Source organism: Melanostigma gelatinosum, assembly GCF_949748355.1.
Source record: "Melanostigma gelatinosum genome assembly, chromosome: 20".
Classification (NCBI taxonomy): Eukaryota; Metazoa; Chordata; class Actinopteri; order Perciformes; family Zoarcidae; genus Melanostigma; species Melanostigma gelatinosum.
Window position 1 is genome coordinate 15,236,011 of NC_136653.1, and position 16,820 is coordinate 15,252,830.

Consider the following 16,820-nt stretch of genomic DNA (forward strand, 5'->3'; position numbering starts at 1 on the left):
CACAGCCTTTTAATAATCAACACCATCAGCTCCAAAGCGTGAATGAATGTCTGTGAAAACAATAGTCAGATTAGCAAAACTGGTTATATATACAAACCAAGTGCAGAATCATGTGCATTAGTCTGCTGTTCTTAATGTGCAGCTCATGACGCTGAAGTCAGTGACAAGGTGGGTTATGTTATATATCTCGCCTTCAGTCATGGGTGATGGAACAGTAGGAGCAAGGGATTGAAAATCAGCAGCTCATGGTAAGGGTGAAACTGGGATGCAGAGTTAGTCCATGCTCCCATGCAATGTCTTAATCCTAAATTTAACAATGCCACCAGCCCACTGTATGTATGATCCCCTGGTGCTTACCGTGTCTGATGCTCACTGGCAACTGCGATGGGGCCCTGGAGGTGACCCTGGAGGTCTGGAACTACAGGTGATCCCATGTTGTTTCGGGGCTTGGTCCCTGCCACTTCCTCCTTCCTGAATGACTGGCGCACAGGTGAGCTTCTCTCCATGGGAACACCGTGAGGTGGCCCGCCATGAGGAGGCCCGCCATGTGGAGGCCCGCCATGTAGAGGCCCGCCATGAGGAGGCCCGCCATGAGGAGGCCCGCCATGAGGAGGCCCGCCATGAGGAGGCCCGCCATGTGGAGGCCCGCCATGTGGAGGCCCGCCATGTGGAGGCCCGCCATGAGGAGGCCCGCCATGAGGAGGCCCGCCATGAGGAGGCCCGCCATGTGGAGGCCCGCCATGAGGAGGCCCGCCATGGATGTCAATCATCCGTACCTCAGCCATCCGGTGAGGAGATGGGGGAGGAGTCTTGGAGCCCAAAGTAGGCAGCTGGCTGTTTCTGGACTTCTGCCTGTACAGTGAGGGGTGATCCATAGTGTCTGTGGGGCTGGGGCTGTAAGAGCTTGTGGAGCGAATGGAGGCACGGTGAAATCCCCCCATGCCATGATCTGGACCATCAAGCCCAGGGTGTGGTCCATGGGCAGTAGCCATGCTCATTCTTCCATCTTGGAGCAAGTATGGGTCTGCATACAACCCCTCATTTGCCCTAGATAGACTGTGGCTTTTGCCACCCCTGTCCTCATCTGGCTTGACATCCCTTCTCTCCAGGATGGCACTGGGACAGGGTGAGATGGAGCGGGCCGGAGGGATGGCATTAGACAGTCGGTCCCTTGGGATAGTGGCGTTGCCAGGTATAGAGCACTGCCGTGGGCCAAATGGGATTCTGGAGGGAGATGGGGGCATGGAGTGAGGAGTTGGGGAAAGTGCTCCCTGCATGGGGTGGTGTGATGGGGGACCCATGGGGGGCTGTCTCGGAGGGTGCGGGCCATCACGAACGGCATGCATCATTTCGCTGTTCATCTGCAAAAGTACAAAAGCATATGAATATCTTCTTAAACACCAGCAAGCATATAAACTGGGTATCACTTCGAAAAATGCATAATAATCCCTCAATTTCAGGATTGGTCAATAAACCAGACTGCATAGTTCTGCCCCCTTGAGAGCTTCCGCTACTGTTTATTTTATATGTATCCTGTATTTCTGGACTGAAGTGCCCTTGAAACAAAAACATCCATCCAACTCAGTTTACACTGTTGCTTTTCAAAGAAAATAGACCGTCAGCAATTTTTCTAGAAACAGAAAATAGTAGCTTGCAAGACGACTATCCCCAGGTACACAGTACAGCATTTCACTGAAAGTCCTGGATAAAACGTTTTGTAGTTTTTAAATGAAGTGATTTACTTTTTTCTTTCACCAAATCTGTGATTGCTCTCCTGGAGATAAGACGGGGGGCTTTCTTTTGCATGTGCACCTCCAGGGCTAGAAGGCAGTTGGTTCATTTTCAACAAGATCTGTCTGGTTTAGTCTATTTAAACAGTCAGCTAATCTGGGATGCTGTTATTTTGCCGGACCACCCATCAATGACCCTTGAAGGCTGATGTATAATAACCTCGTTAAAGGATATGTATGTGCGCTCAGGTTGTAGGTGATGAAACTACAAAAATAAAGGGTGAAAGTATTACAGGTGGCCACAGCGGCTGTGGTTCCAAAAAAAGTTAGATTGTCTTGCAGACACCAATATATCACAGGCATAGACTAGTTTGAGTTAAAACGTGCGAATTCATGAAGGAAAGAATGGAAATGATACAGTAGCAGCTTGTGGTGCTTTGCCCTGCTGCCAGGCATATCGTAGCAATGCTGTCATTCGTCACTCGTGAGTGACGGTGGTTGGTCGTGAGTCACCACCAATGAGACTGGCTGAGGGATGAAAGCTCTGGATGGTTTCCTTCTGTCTAATACAAATCACTCCGACCTAATAGTCTAACCTGCAATAGTTCTCTTCCATAGATTTGCATTGAATTGATTCTCAAAAATCAATTCAAAGAAATGCGCCCCTTGTCAGTCCAACATGTTACCCGTCTTTTAGTTTCCAACTACGAGATGATTCCTTATTTTACGGGATGGTTGGCGACCCTAGTTATCCTACACTTTAGAGAGATACTGTATTGTGCAGACTAGGTTGTATGAATTCATAAAGGACATTCTTAAAAGAATGACAATATACAGAGTTTCTTTGTTCCAAGCCTAAGATCATTTTCTACAAAAGTAAAAATGTATTTGTGTGCGCTAGCACAACTGAAATATAGAGTGTAAACAGTGATATAACTCTTGGATGTGATATGCTGGGTATGACAACACTGAGCTGGGGAGCATTTCATGCAGGACTGAATCCTAATCCATCTTCCTCCCGTCTAACTCTCTACTACTGTCAAACAAACAAGCAATTGTTCCTTCAAGTTATGACTCATGGGTTACAATTACATAAGAAGACAAGTCGAAACCTAATGCAAGGTTTTTTGTTTTTTTTTAAACTTCAGGCTTAGTGTTTGACAATATGCTTTTTCAGCGTTGCCTTTATTTATTTTTTCCCCAGTGCCAATAGAGATTAATACTGCAAAGGGAACAATGCGGTGGGTGTGTAGCGTATGTGTGTGAGAGTGTGTGAAATGCACAAACTGGAAAACAACCACTGCTTAAAGTGTATGAAGGGTCGAGGCTTGGCTTGGATAACAAAGGGAAAAAAGAAAGAAACTTTTTGGCAGTAAAAGCACACACATCTCATAAATAGGGCAGCAACAAGTGTGACCAAGCAAAAAAAACAACAACATATAATAAGAAACCTGAGAAGCAAAGAGCCCCTGCAGACCATCATCAAAACCTAATGACTTTCACTGTCCAAGGTGCCAAACACATAAAAAGAAAAGTTGCCCTCTTGTGCAGGAATTCCTCTGGAGCCCTAAATAGAATCTCTGACTGCATTGCCAGTTTCAGCACAGCCACATAAGAACAATTTAGGCCAAAAAGGCATAACTTGTTAATCCTAAACAGATGTTACACCTTTGGAAGACTTAAAATACACTTACTTTATAAATGCGGCCTGTATTTGTCTTCAAAACATGAGTACATTTTTGCTTTGAGACAAAACAGAGGAGCAAAGGCTTGAAAAACAAACACACGGGACCACGTCAGGCAAATGAGAAGTCGTGTTGAGTAACATTTGGTTTGAGTTTGACTCACGAACTCTCTTTCTGTTTTCGCCGTGCTCTTAAGCTTCCAATAATGAGGGCAGCATGTCTGGTAGCGCAAAAAGTAAACTCGATCTCCTGCCTTGTTCACGATGATTCACAGACTGCAGAGCCTGCAGTAAGTGTGTCAACATCTAAATAGCTGGCTCTATAGCGGCATGTACTATGCTGTGGTGGACACAATATTGTTGAAAAGAAGATGGGAGCATCCTGTTATTTAAGACAATAAAAGTAATTAAAAACATGACAACCTTCCCAACTTCTTCATTTCTGAATGAATACTAAAATTAGAGGTTAGCCAATAACTGAATCTCTGTTTACAAAATATCTCCTCCAGCTTCTGGCAGCCATTATTGACTATTCTATGAATCCAAATACACTGCTTTTGGCACAATCCCCTACATGAGTACAGATTAATATTTCAAAAATATTTACTGCTATTTCATTCGCTGAAACGTGACAAAAGATGCTTCAAAAGCAAGAAAATAGCTCTTTATTCTAACAGCCTGCATCTGTCGACCGTAAATCTGTTACTGACGGTCAAGAAGGTTGAATTCATAAGCAGGGATAGCTTTATTTGGCCAGAAAGTTTCAAATAATAACAGAGGTAACTGTTATTCCTGCATGCAAGACAAGAGGGCACTCAATAGCCTGACAGATATGAACTATACCCGGCAAAAAAGTGTTTGAATAGGTGTGCAGCTCATTCTGTTGTAGTATTGACCCTTCTGCTTTGAGTGCCAGGGTTTCTGTTTCATTATTAAAAGGTGTTGCGAAATTCAAAAAAAATACCCTTTTTGTCTCTTTCGAGCACACCCAAGTTTTGTATCTGTGTCAATTGCTGCTCGGTTAAACAATGACAGACCTATTCATGACAACAGTCTTCTACTGCCCAGATTTCACAATGTTTGCACAAGAGACCTTGAACAGCCGCCTTGCTTCTTTTTGCTTCATGCACTTCAGGTCATTCAGTTATACGTCTCAATCCCGCCGATTCAGAAAGTGGCATAGTTATTAAATAGGCAATTCTCGAAAGAAAAATATAACAACAAATAAATAAATAAAAGAGAACGTGAAAGACTTCTCCACACAATGTGGCCAGCTTGCAATGTTTCCTTCTTTAAACTGTTTGCACTATTAAATTCCCATTTCACTTTCTCAGTTGTATCTATTTTTGCCATCTTTTTTCTCAAATGTCTTTTGTTCAATTCCCCTTGAAGGACCGCCCCCCCCCCCCCCACAGAGAAAGCCACTTGCCCGTCAGCAGCAGAGAATAAAAAGAGTTTCTGCAGCACCTCAAAGTCATCTTGCCATCTGAACCAGGACCTCTTAAACCATCATCGTCTTTGCCTTCATCGTTCATTTAAATGTTATCAATTTCACTTTACACTCATGTGACACATACTGTACGTGGAAATGGGATTATAGCTAACGTTAATATAATTTTTGCAGTATCACAATAGCGCTTCAACACCGGCTGGACGTCTGCAGCAGGCAGAGAGGAGCAGCGGGCTAGGTAAAGGGTCAGGTGGATGAGAGAGGCGGATTTGAGGAGGAACATTTGACGAAAGGGCTCTTTTTGGGCTTTAGTTTTGTTACATCAGCAGGGAAAAAAACATGCTGGAATCAGAACACGAGAAAGAGATTAGAGCTGATATTGGGGGAAGAATGAAGAAGAAAAATAGTCGTGAGATTAGAGTTCAATTGCCCCTGAAGCAAGCTGCACCAGAGCGTGCAGGCGAGGCCCAATGGCAAGCCCCTGGGAGAACAATCAGACCCCCTCTGAACAGATTAAGAAGAGGCAGGGGGACATTCCTTCCCTGAACTGCAAACAGGATGTGAGAGTGGGAAGAATTAGACGCTGGGCTTAGTATTCTATCTGCAACAAGTCTGGTTGTCTCCTTGCAACAGCTGCTGGTAACGAGAATCGCTTTCATTGTTAGCATATGTGTCAGTTAAGTACTCACCCTGGCATCGCCATTGGCAGGTCTTGGACCATGGCTGAACGCCTGTGCTGGGTCTTTGTGGTAGACCTTCAGGCAGGAGTGATCTATGATGTTCCTGTAGGGGGAAGAGGTGTCCCGTGGTAAATAGGCAGCCCAGTAATCACCATCAGAATACGGTCGATCCTCCCTCAGTCTGGATCTCAGTCTGTGCCTCAACCCTGCCAAGGGCACATACCCTGACAGAGGCTCTGACAGTCCTCCGTTGTATGACATTTCCTCTAAATCTCTAAAGTCTATAAAAACATAGATTAATACTGGCTCGAAACGTGGCTCGACTGCATAAACGGAGAGCCGTATGCTTGTTCTTATGCTGGTCTCACTCTCACTATGGTGTTGCACGCTGGACACATGGACCAACCTTAAGGAATCACGAGACACTTTATGACAGCCCTGATAAAGGCTTAGTCACAAAGTACACATTGCACACGGGCAGGAACTCTGGGAAGAAATGGGCAAAGTTGCTTATGTCCTCAAGAGTAATATATTCGTTTCTAAAAAAACAACAGCTATGACTTGCTCAGACATGCTGGTGAATACCAAACCAAGAAGAAGCAAGGAACAAGAAAAAGCAGTGAGCTCGTGTATGTTTGTGCGCTGAGTGAAACACACAACACAATACTTTGGAAAACTACATTCTGAAAAGCATAGAAAGACCTGAAAAAGGGGTAAAATAATTGTTCAAACTTTTAAGAGTCAATCTTTTTGCCAGAGGAGAAAGGACAACAGGCAGGAAAGTCATCCAAGTTTCTCAAGAGTGCTCTTCAGTTTGTTTGGGTACACAACATCGGAGACATCTTGCCAAAAGGGCTTTATCTCCAAATAAAGTTCTTCCTACTAAGTTTTAATATGTTGGAAAGAGGAAGTAAGAAGCTTTCCTGGCCAGTGACACTTCCTGTGCAGGGGGAGTTTAGACAGGAAGTTGTCTGGGAGGGGAAAAGGAAAGGACTTCAGAGGGAAGCCTGAAACTATTATGAACCTTGGATGTCCTGTTAAACTTAGACTGACAAAACACAACACATGCTGCCCCATACGTATTCTGTATCTACGTTTATCACACACAATGGTACGCCTTTACCTGACATCAGTGAGCTCGTAGTACATGTTTCTCATGTCGTCTTTGACGTAGACGGCAACGCTGGGCGACTCCAGCATCTTCATGTTGAGCTGCTGTGGGAAGGCACCGACAAACAGAGCTCTGATAGTGTCGATACTGGTGATCTCATTCGGCATGCGGAGCTGTTTGGTCTCGTCCCCGTACTGCAGGTACAGCACACCTGCAGACAGAAAGCAGGGGGGCAGGGTGATTAGCCTGAAAGTCGCAAACACTGACAGCCTGTCCCTCCAGGCCTCCGACGAAAGCCACTCCTGCAAATGTATTATAATGAACATAAACATATCCAAATGAATGTAAACAATGACTATTGTTGTTTAGGAAATCTTTCCTTTTTTTCTGCCAATCACATGTTTGTGAACAGCATGCTGTATATCCCAGACAAATGACTTGATATTTTAAAAAGTGAGTTGGGGCCGTGTGCTCAGGGTGGAACAGTACAAGTTGTGCATGAAAAATACCGATGCCCAAACCTGTGAACTCTGGGTGGGGCTTCTGTACTGTGCTTTACAAAAACAGATGTCTCCCTGGTAAGATTTACAGACACGCCCCGACTGCATTTGTATAAACAATGGCAGGAAATAGAAGACAACAGAGTTCGATTTCTATTCTCTGATTCATTGCTCTCAACAGCATGGCACAGATTTGTATTGAAGTCATCTGTAGCAACAATAGAACGTTGATGAAAAGAAAAAAGGAGTGAAACAAGTTTGTTTGTCCTATTTCATGAGAGGCGTCCATGAATGTCACGATTCAAGAACTGCTGAGACAAAAGACTTGCTGTGACACACACAAATCACAGCAAGGCACATTTACATTTGTGCACTACAAATAGCTGGTTTTAAGGAAAAGAGGACTGGTTTTACTTGGTCTAACCCCATAAAAGGACAGAGCCAGTAAAAGCTAACAGATGTTGGTGAAATATTATACAAGACCCTACATGCTCCACGAGACAGGGTGAGACAGAGAGAGGGCAAATCCAGGAAATAGAATTGCTGAGTCTATTATTGCTCTTTCTGGTCTGTCTGGGTTTCTGGGTAGTAATAACTTAACAAAGTGCCCATTTGCAGAATAACTTCATCCTTCCCCTGAGAGCTGTTATGTTAACAGTCGGCTAGTTTTCATCCAGATGTTGGCAATTACAGCGCATGAGTTTGATGACAAAGCGCCATTGATGAAGCACGGATTATGAAGATTTGAATTCTTTAAGTTTCAGCTTGAACTGCCGCAACAATGTTGAATAGCTCGGTTCTAGCACAGAGTCGTGTTACATTCCTGAGCGCCTGGTTTCACTCAGGATTGAAAGCAAATGGCCAGTGGGTTTCCTGACCAAATGGGCAGTGCACTGCAGACTGTCTGAGCTTTAAGAAGTTTCCAAATTCATCCAGCGGGACATAAAATCCTGAAAACATCATTCTCTGCCCGTTAATATCATCAAAAAGTTTGAAATGCGACAACAGAAACAAAAAAAAAAAATGCTATATTAGATCCAGAGAATAGATAAGTACAATACATTTGATGCCCCACTCTGGGTGAAATCTGATACTCACATTTGGGGTTTTAAGGATTTCCTGTTTTCTGTTAAGTATTATGATGCTCTGGAAAAGCCCACGCGACAACTCCTACCGTACAAACTGAGGATACTAAGCCCCAAATGTCCGCTGGGACCCAGCGAAGTGTGTGCCTGTGTGTGTGTGCGTGAGAGGTTGTGGGAGGGACACTGCATCTAAGTGGATGCCCCTTTTTCCTCTCCTCCCCCTTTATCACACCATAACCCCCCCCCACGGTCATAACGCTGTCCTGATGTTTTTTAGAGGGAAAAAGCGGGAGCTGGGGCGTGTGTGTGTTTGTGCATGCATATCTGTTAAACGTGTTTTTGTACAAGTTTTGCATCTCTGCTTCTCACGCAGAGCGAGAGGAGCGACAGGCAGAAAAAGCGTGGAAAAGTGGCACCCTACAGTTTCATTCATTTTCACTTTGGTGGAAAGGCGTGCCATTCAGACGCTTCTCTATTATCCAGCAGCAGATGCCTCGCTGAGTTGTGAGCTACCTTTGAAGACTATCCTCCTAAAAAACGACAGCCTATTCACTTTGTTGGGGAACTTCTCAAACTCTTTCCAGCACTTTCTCACCCTAATGCAGGAACCTACTTCTGCACAACTCACAGCGTTTCTGCATGTGGACGCAAATGAAGCACTATTTGAGTTGATAAGACGACCCATTTCTAATCCTGTCAATAACACGATGCCATATTGTGGATGGATTTCCTAATCTTTCACGACAGAGGGAATGAATTCTGATTACAATGGAGCTGTGAGCTGATGGGGAGAAAGGGAGAAGGGAGGAGAGGAGAAGATAGATGGAGCGAGAGGAAAAGACTTGGACAAGGTGAAGCGGTGAGATCACGGTGTGGTTTGGAGTTATTTAAGAGATTAAATTGTGCCAAGGTTATGTTAAAAGAGCTGCAAAAAGTAGGTTATCGAGAAAGAATGCATGGCAATTCAATTTACCCTCAGTCTTTTCACAAAGATTGAGCCTTTATTCTCAATAAGTTCTTAAGTTCTTAATAGACCAGATATAAAATGAAGCAAAGCCTAATCCAGATAAGTTCTAGCAGCTGACTGAACTGTCAACCCAAAAGCCTCATACAAAGCATACCTAGCGAGCGGTCCTTTGTCTGGTTGGTCGATCGCACCACGGGCAGGCTAGCGCGAATCCGGCTGCCGCGGGTGAAGGCTGTGGGTGAGTCGGCGTCAGACATGGCGTCGAACGACTCCAGGGAGGCCAGAGATAGGTGGTCGACCTGGTCGCCGATGCTGGAATGCGGGCCGTGCTTTGGGCTTCTGGTCTGGAGGGCGAGGCACATGGAAACATGATACAGTAAGGGTTAGACCAGGGACGCACAGTACACAAAATGATACAGTACATGTGTTAGTTTTTCATTCATGAAAGGACACAACAAAGCCTTTTCATTTTCCAATTAGTGTGAAACATACTCTTTCACATATGATGCATTTGGCGGACACTGCCCAGTGTTATGGTTCTTTGGCGAGCTGGAATAAAGTGCCCTTGATGTTGAGCTCGACTCCAACACGACTAAATAAACCAACCGACTGCAGTCACGCAAAAGGCAGAGAAGTGTTAATACTGTATGCCACTGATACACGCTCACACATCTAACACCGCTCATTGCTGTCACACAAGCACGTCACAGCAGCTCAAAGTCACCAAGCATGAGGACGCTTCTGTAATTTGATCTACATGACATGGCATCCCCGAGCCACAGCTACAATAAGACAATGTGTGACTACAGAGCCTGTAAGGTGATCTGTGCCACAGGGACGAGGTGCGACGAAAACTAAGGGGTCAGTGAACACTGGGCTCTTTATGAAATGCTCATCTTCCCTCAAAGAAGTGTGGTGCTGGAGAGCTAATGCAGCTGGAGACACAAGGGGGGGGGGGGGGGGGGGTCCACCAGGATAGCTTGAACACACCTGCATGCTCACACTCATACTAGGGCTGGGCGATATGGCCTAAAAATAAAATCTCCGATTTTTTTACAAAAAATCCGATTCACGATTTAAATCGATTTTTTCCCCCACAAATTTTTGCAGATGACAGAAGCTGTTGAAAACAATTTTTTATTTTATTTTGTGATGATTTTCCCTCGTAGGTTGATAAAAATAAAGTGCAAACAAAACCTGAACATTGTAGAAAGGTGCCTGTAGTATACAAAAAGTATTTGGTCACTCTTTTGTTTGCCTGAATCATTTAAATATAAAATTAAATTAAAGATAACATTAAATGGCATTAAATAGTAGCCTTCCATTGTAAACAACTGTGCAAATGTAACTTTTGACAGTAAGCTTTTCTAACTGAATACACTGATACAAACACAGCATGAAATAAAATGTATGTGACCCTTTACCATTCACATTTTCAAAAGTCCAACATCTGATCTAACATCAACATAACATATTGTGCACAGTAAATAAGTGCATGTAAACAAAATCAAGTGCATTCACAACATAACCAACAGTATTAAACAGTAGTGCATGTTTTTTCTAAATATTTTTTGCCAGGAAGACAGCGTCGCTTGTGCTCCCGCGGTCCTGCTCCCTCCTCAGGGCGCAACACTTCTCCCACTCGGCGGCATGCCTCTGTTTGAGGCTGTTTGTTCTGTGTCAGATGACACGAACCCGAACCATTTCCAGACCACCGAAGACACATTCTTCCCTCTCTTAAGAACGAGAGCTTCACTGCTGGCCGCCATTGTTTTCGTTTGTAAACAATGCGCGCGCACTCAACTACGGGAACCCAACGGGGGGAGGGGTGGGGGCGATTTTCTCGATTTTCAATAAAACACATCGCCTTAAAGCACACATTCGAATTAATCGATTAAATCGATTTATCGCCCAGCCCTAACTCATACACGTACGGACAAATTAAGATATTAAGCTTTTCATATTAAGTGCAGTTGACATTTGGGGAAGCTTTCATGGCCAGAACAAGTGTGCTTGGCAGGCACAGACAGGTCGGACGCTAATAGGCACGGCGGCATAAGGGTTGGGAACATGGTCACGCAGCAGATGTTAGTGAGGATGCATACATGCAACGTAGCCACACACACACACACACACACACACACACAATGGCATGATGCAGATAAGATATAAAGGCTGACTAACTCTGTGGGGCAACTGGATTTTCATCAAGTACCTCTGAATGTCAAGCTCAGAGTGAAGGGAGGAGAGCATGCCCTGTAAAGACTGATGGGAGAGAAAAAAAGCAGAGAAGAATAAAGTAAAAAGCAAATGGCTGGGCCATGCCAGTGGGAGGGCAAGACGGAAAAAGAAATGGTCATCAAACAAAACAGAGGAACCATGGAAACAAATCAATGTCAGCAGCAGACCACAGAAATGTAGAAAGAGGTTCAAAGGAGAAGCTAGTCGTCAATGTGTCTTCAACACAATCTTACAGCAGAGAGATTTCATCAGCTTGACAGAACTCCATGTAATGCTTTCTATTCAATGCATTGATTGGCGTCGTCGATATCATACATCACCCCTGGAGCATTTCCAATCGTCCCTGTTCTCATCCCCGTGTGATTTCTGCTGAGTTATAGTGTGCAAGCATTTACTGCATGTGATGCAGCGACCTGACACAGGAAGCAAAACTGCTGAGGCATCACTCAACAACTCCTGTAATTCCATTAAAATACGCTTAGGCTTGCAGCAGCCACAGATTAAAAATGCATGAATAAAAATGTGCCCGTGTGCTGTTAATACATGATGATCGTGACCTCTCACAACGCAGGGGTCACATGGAGTTGACGGGTCACCTAAAACCAGACATTTGTTGGGAAATTGAATATGAACACTGAATGATTTATGAGCGTATTCATTGGTGGTGAGTCCAAACAGCCCTCCCACACTGCTGTTCTATCTTCTCATGTTACTGTGTCACCCTTGGGAATGCTGAATCATACGGTCTCCTGGTTCCAGCTGATCCAACAGATAGGAGAGCGCTATCAAGCTGTTGAAAGTATCCATTGAAGTCTCACAAGATAAACTACTCGACCAAAATGCCTGTGCACCCGAATTGTGGTTAAAGCAAGATGCGCTGTATAAAAACTGTTGCTTTCCATTTCAACCAAATCATAATAATGCGTTTAAATAGACACTGTGTGACAGCTGGAGAAGAATTGCACAGGAGAAAAAGATCGTTAAAGCGAAAGCAGTGGCATATAAAAAATGCAGGAAACTGCAAATGTGGAAAAGACTTAATTAAGTTAAACCACTCCGCACCAGTCCACACCTGACAAATGAGGTGTCCCCTCCAAAGGTTAACAGTTTCGTCCAGATGAACTCCTCTCTCTCTCTCCCCTTCTTCCTCTTTCTCATGCATGCACATTGGGATCATCTTTCTGACACCGGCTACTTCTGATGTTGCCGAAAAAAGCCGCTTCCTGTCCCGGCTTTAGCGTCCAGATGTGAAAAACCGCAGGCCAACCGCTGATTAGCACCGTAAAAAAACCTGCTTCAACCCGCTCGCACCTACAGTACATTCCACACCAGTGATTTCCCCCGCTTCAGTCAAAACCACACAGCCCGTGATTCTGCTTTTTCAGCAGCGGCTCCCTCTGTAACGCCACATTTGCTCTGACAGCTATGATGAATGTGAAACTGAGACACCGACATTAGCTTGCCTTATTCACGGGACTGTGACGCGTTATAGAGCCACGAAAAGTGCCCCTTGAGAAGGAACGCGTCTTGAAAATAGATCTCGGTCAGAGAAATCAGTAAATGTCTACTAGAAGGATGGTGGGGTGTCTGTGAGGTGCTTTAGGACGTCACCTTTGTCAAATACTCATCACGATTGGAGTATGTTGGAGCAGGTCTAGGAAAAACTCGATGCCTCATCGAAATGCACTGCTTGCAGCAGCTTCATATCAAATGGATGTCAAGTGTAATGTAATGTTGACAGGCCGTGGATTAAGAAAACAACCATGCTCGTAGAAAAAAAACAGATCAAAGAAAGTAAGCGGCTCAAATGCGCGCGTGTTGTGTGTTTCAGACAGAGGGATACAAAGAGAGACTGAGCGCGTGCATGAGTGAGTCAGGCCATTGTTCCAGAAAATCTGACCCCAACCCAGTACATCCTGAAAACATTCATGCTACAGTGGTCTGACAAACAGTGTGCCGTCATTATGAAGAAAGCTCAGGTCTGTGTTTGCATGTCTGCACTCCCAAAATAAATGTAACATTCAAATTCTTTAGGTCCGGTGCCATTACATGCGTTATACGACACTTTGTACTCTCTTACGACGCCAACATTTCACTTCAGCGTATCTGCACAAGTGACACAAGAAGCCAAATATCTCTTTTGTACACAGAGTGAGCAAACGCATATAGGTAACCGCAGAAACAAGTTTCATTGACTCATTCCATATTGTCTTTCCAGGCGTGAAAGAATGTAAACATGAGAGTGGAAGCTTGTGTGGCTTTAAACACAAACTACAGTGTTGTGAGCACAGCTTTCCACTTAAGATGCTAATTTGGCCCTCGCTATGGGAAGCGGAAATAGAGCAAACTGTAATTACCTGGCCCGATCTGTATGGCAAACACACAAACAGAAGACGGCAGACATTTAACCCCTTACTGAACTTATCTCATTCTGACATGCTGTTCCACGTAGAGCATAACAAATAAAAGTTAGAAAATCCGGCACAAACCTACAAGAGTTCATTAAAAACTCAGTGCCACTGCAGTGCTGCTCAACTTTGAATCATAAAGCCGCTGTCAGTCAACCAGTCAGCACTCAGTCCATATGCTGTCTGTGGACAGACCATCATCCTTTGTCTCCCCGAGCCTTAACGACATTGTACCGAAATCCCCTAGTCATCCATTCCCATTCATTGCTACTACATCCCTCTCTCCTCTGATGCATTCCTCCTCTAATCCCTTCATCCAAATCCCCAGTTGACCTTTCAGAAATGGGCCCGCTTGTTAATTAGTGTGTTAAAAGGAGACGATTTTAGAGTATCCACAGTCAAAGCTGACAGTGAAGGTGAAGCCAGACGTTGTGGCAGTTCAAGACCCACCATCTACAGGTTTGTAATCAAAAGACCATGTCAGAAATACTCGGGCAGAACAATAACCATAACTGTTACCATCTTATTGATAAAATATTACATTGGCAAGTGAAATGTAATCGAGCAGAGCTGTCAGACACGATACTGTGTCTGTTGACCCGGAGCAGAGAGGAGGCAAGATGACTGTCTCTTCCTCCACTGACATTTCCAACAACTGAGCCACACCGTCCAATTGATTTCACCCACTCACGCATACACGACTTAGTCGCGGTTATCACCAGCAGACATCGCCCACGCCTCTGAATGACAGAGGTTACCGAAGTCGACTTTGCGTGACCATCAGATATATCAGCCGGTGGGAGTTTGTGGAGGAGAAAACTCCATCTAGAGTTGCCACCGCAGGTTTAAAAGTCCTTTCAATGTAAATGTATGAGTCCTCCTCAGTCCAACTCAAAAGTATTTTAACCAAAGACCAAAGCATAAATGTAGTATTTACCATATTAGAGCAGCGGCGATATCCTTCCAGCAGTGATAATTTCCTCCACTGTTATTTCAGCCCTTGTAGCGCTTGCTCTGTACAACTGCCCCGTCCTGCTCCCTTCCCTCTCTGCTGTAACTCACAGCGGATGCCCCCCCCCCCCCACCCCCGATCTAATGCACACACCGCCCCACATCCTGAACTATCCAACAGCACAATACAAACACACCCAATACACACATGGCGGGCAACAGGGAGAAGTCATTGTTTGAATGTCTGCGTTATGCGTTGGAGCAAGTTTCTGAGAGACAGAGTTTGGAAATGAGGGACGTCTGCGCGAATCACAACGTTCAAATATTTCTTACTTGCAGGCTATTTCCAGCAGCCTAGAAGAAGAAAAGCGGAGGCCCTCGTCCTATAGAGCACATGCTCACACATCTGAATAGCAATGCTGCATACCAATGATAAAAATATTACAATCATTTGTGTTGCTAGAATTCACTTTTTCATTGCTGTGTGGGAGTTTTGAGCCACGCATTCAAGTCGAGGCCTTACAAAAAACGACAGGTTCAGACTTAGACCTGGACAGATCATTTACTTGTCTTGCATGCAGTGATTTGCATCCACCAATGAGAGTGCACTGTCTCTCTTACCAAATAAATACATGCAAACTATTTGCCAACGGGGCTGCACATCTGTCAAGACTTGTTCTGTTAAAATCCCCTCATCAAGAGCAAAACACATTTAACCTTTGAACAGTTAAGATTATCCCAGAATAGCTTCACACGCACACATCGGATCCCTGTATAATGAAACACAAAGAGCTGCCATCCATAGATACACAGTGGACAAAGCCATGCTCATATTTCTGATGGCCCATTTACGTGGCACGTCCTCACATGAACCTGGTCCGTCTCCAGAGAGCGTCTCTCCTGAAAGAAATCACCTTCCAGGTCTAATTTGAGCCTCTCTGGGAGTATATCCGAGAATGTGTGGATGTGTGTGTGTGTGTGTGTGGCTCCGAGCCTGTGGTCACCAAAACAAAGAGGGCTTTCTTCCCTCTTGAGAAACCGGAGTCCTGCATCCACACACAGAAACGCACCTATAATCTAATGTGATCAAAGGGGCTTAATTCGAGTACTGCCGAAGCTAAACTGCATTCTTGCACCTTTATTTGATAACAATGTATTTGGGAGTCTTGGCTGGTTTTAAAATCACAATATTTTGTCAAGTATCCTTTTTCGTCCCATAAAACCAGCCCTGATAATGGCTCTGCTATTCATGCCTAATCACCGAGCCGAAGATTTATTATACCCGCTCTCCCAGAGGAGAGATTCTGTGTGTAGAAACAGACTCAGATAATCAGCAAACTGAAGTTTTAATTTAGCTTGACAGAACTGCATCCAATGTGTCTGCATTTCCTGAATTTCCAGTTTATTTTACACTTGAAAGATAAATAACAAATATTTGATGTGCTTATCTGTCATGCTTTTTTTTTTTTTTATTACTATCCATTGTTTTTCCCTCTCGTTGACTCGTAGTAACGTGACCTGTTTCTGACCTTTGACAGGCACCATGAGAAACATTGCTCACACACAATTCTGAGCTCTCAACTCTGGATGACTCAGATAAGTTATGAAACTCCAACTCAACTGTCAATAAACAACAGACTGCACTGCTGCTTATAGTGTCATATTAGCAGCTGACCTGACTTGTTTTTTTCGCTTCAATGTTAACACCATCTGCAAAGTTTGAAGCAGTAAATTATAACAAAAGGTGAATACCTGTATACGTAAAACATGAGCCATGGTTGAGGAAGACTATGGTGTGAAGCCGAGGAGAAGGTGTTGTGATTAACTGCAGCACATGCTCCACTTCTGTCAAATAATCTAATTTATTACTGATTCCATTAGCTGCTGAAGCCTGAAATATATACTTTCCCACCGTATACTTACTCGTATTCCAGGTGTTCCCAGTCGTCTATGTCATCTTGTTTGGTTAAAGAAAAACCTCTCTTCTCGTTCTATCTGTTGAAAATGAGTTTT

The 16,820-nt window shown here is 44.2% G+C and overlaps 1 protein-coding gene across 10 annotated transcripts in view; it reads right to left on the reverse strand.

Annotated features, from left to right (window-relative positions):
• Nucleotides 1-16,820, reverse strand: part of kiaa1217 (KIAA1217 ortholog) — a gene marked incomplete at its 5' end in the record, with an annotated part of 74,417 nt that overhangs the window by 15,580 nt on the left and 42,017 nt on the right. For 8 of the 10 annotated variants that reach the window (XM_079292198.1, XM_079292199.1, XM_079292196.1 and 5 more), the window contains 4 exons: nt 358-1,361; nt 5,554-5,647; nt 6,668-6,866; nt 9,362-9,551. In XM_079292198.1, coding sequence (XP_079148324.1) covers nt 358-1,361; nt 5,554-5,647; nt 6,668-6,866; nt 9,362-9,551 — 1,487 coding nt within the window. Of the gene's footprint in view, nt 1-357; nt 1,362-5,553; nt 5,648-6,667; nt 6,867-8,253; nt 8,285-9,361; nt 9,552-11,391; nt 11,461-16,820 lie in introns of those variants that run through there. The other 2 variants (XM_079292200.1, XM_079292203.1) reach the window with 2 other exon arrangements.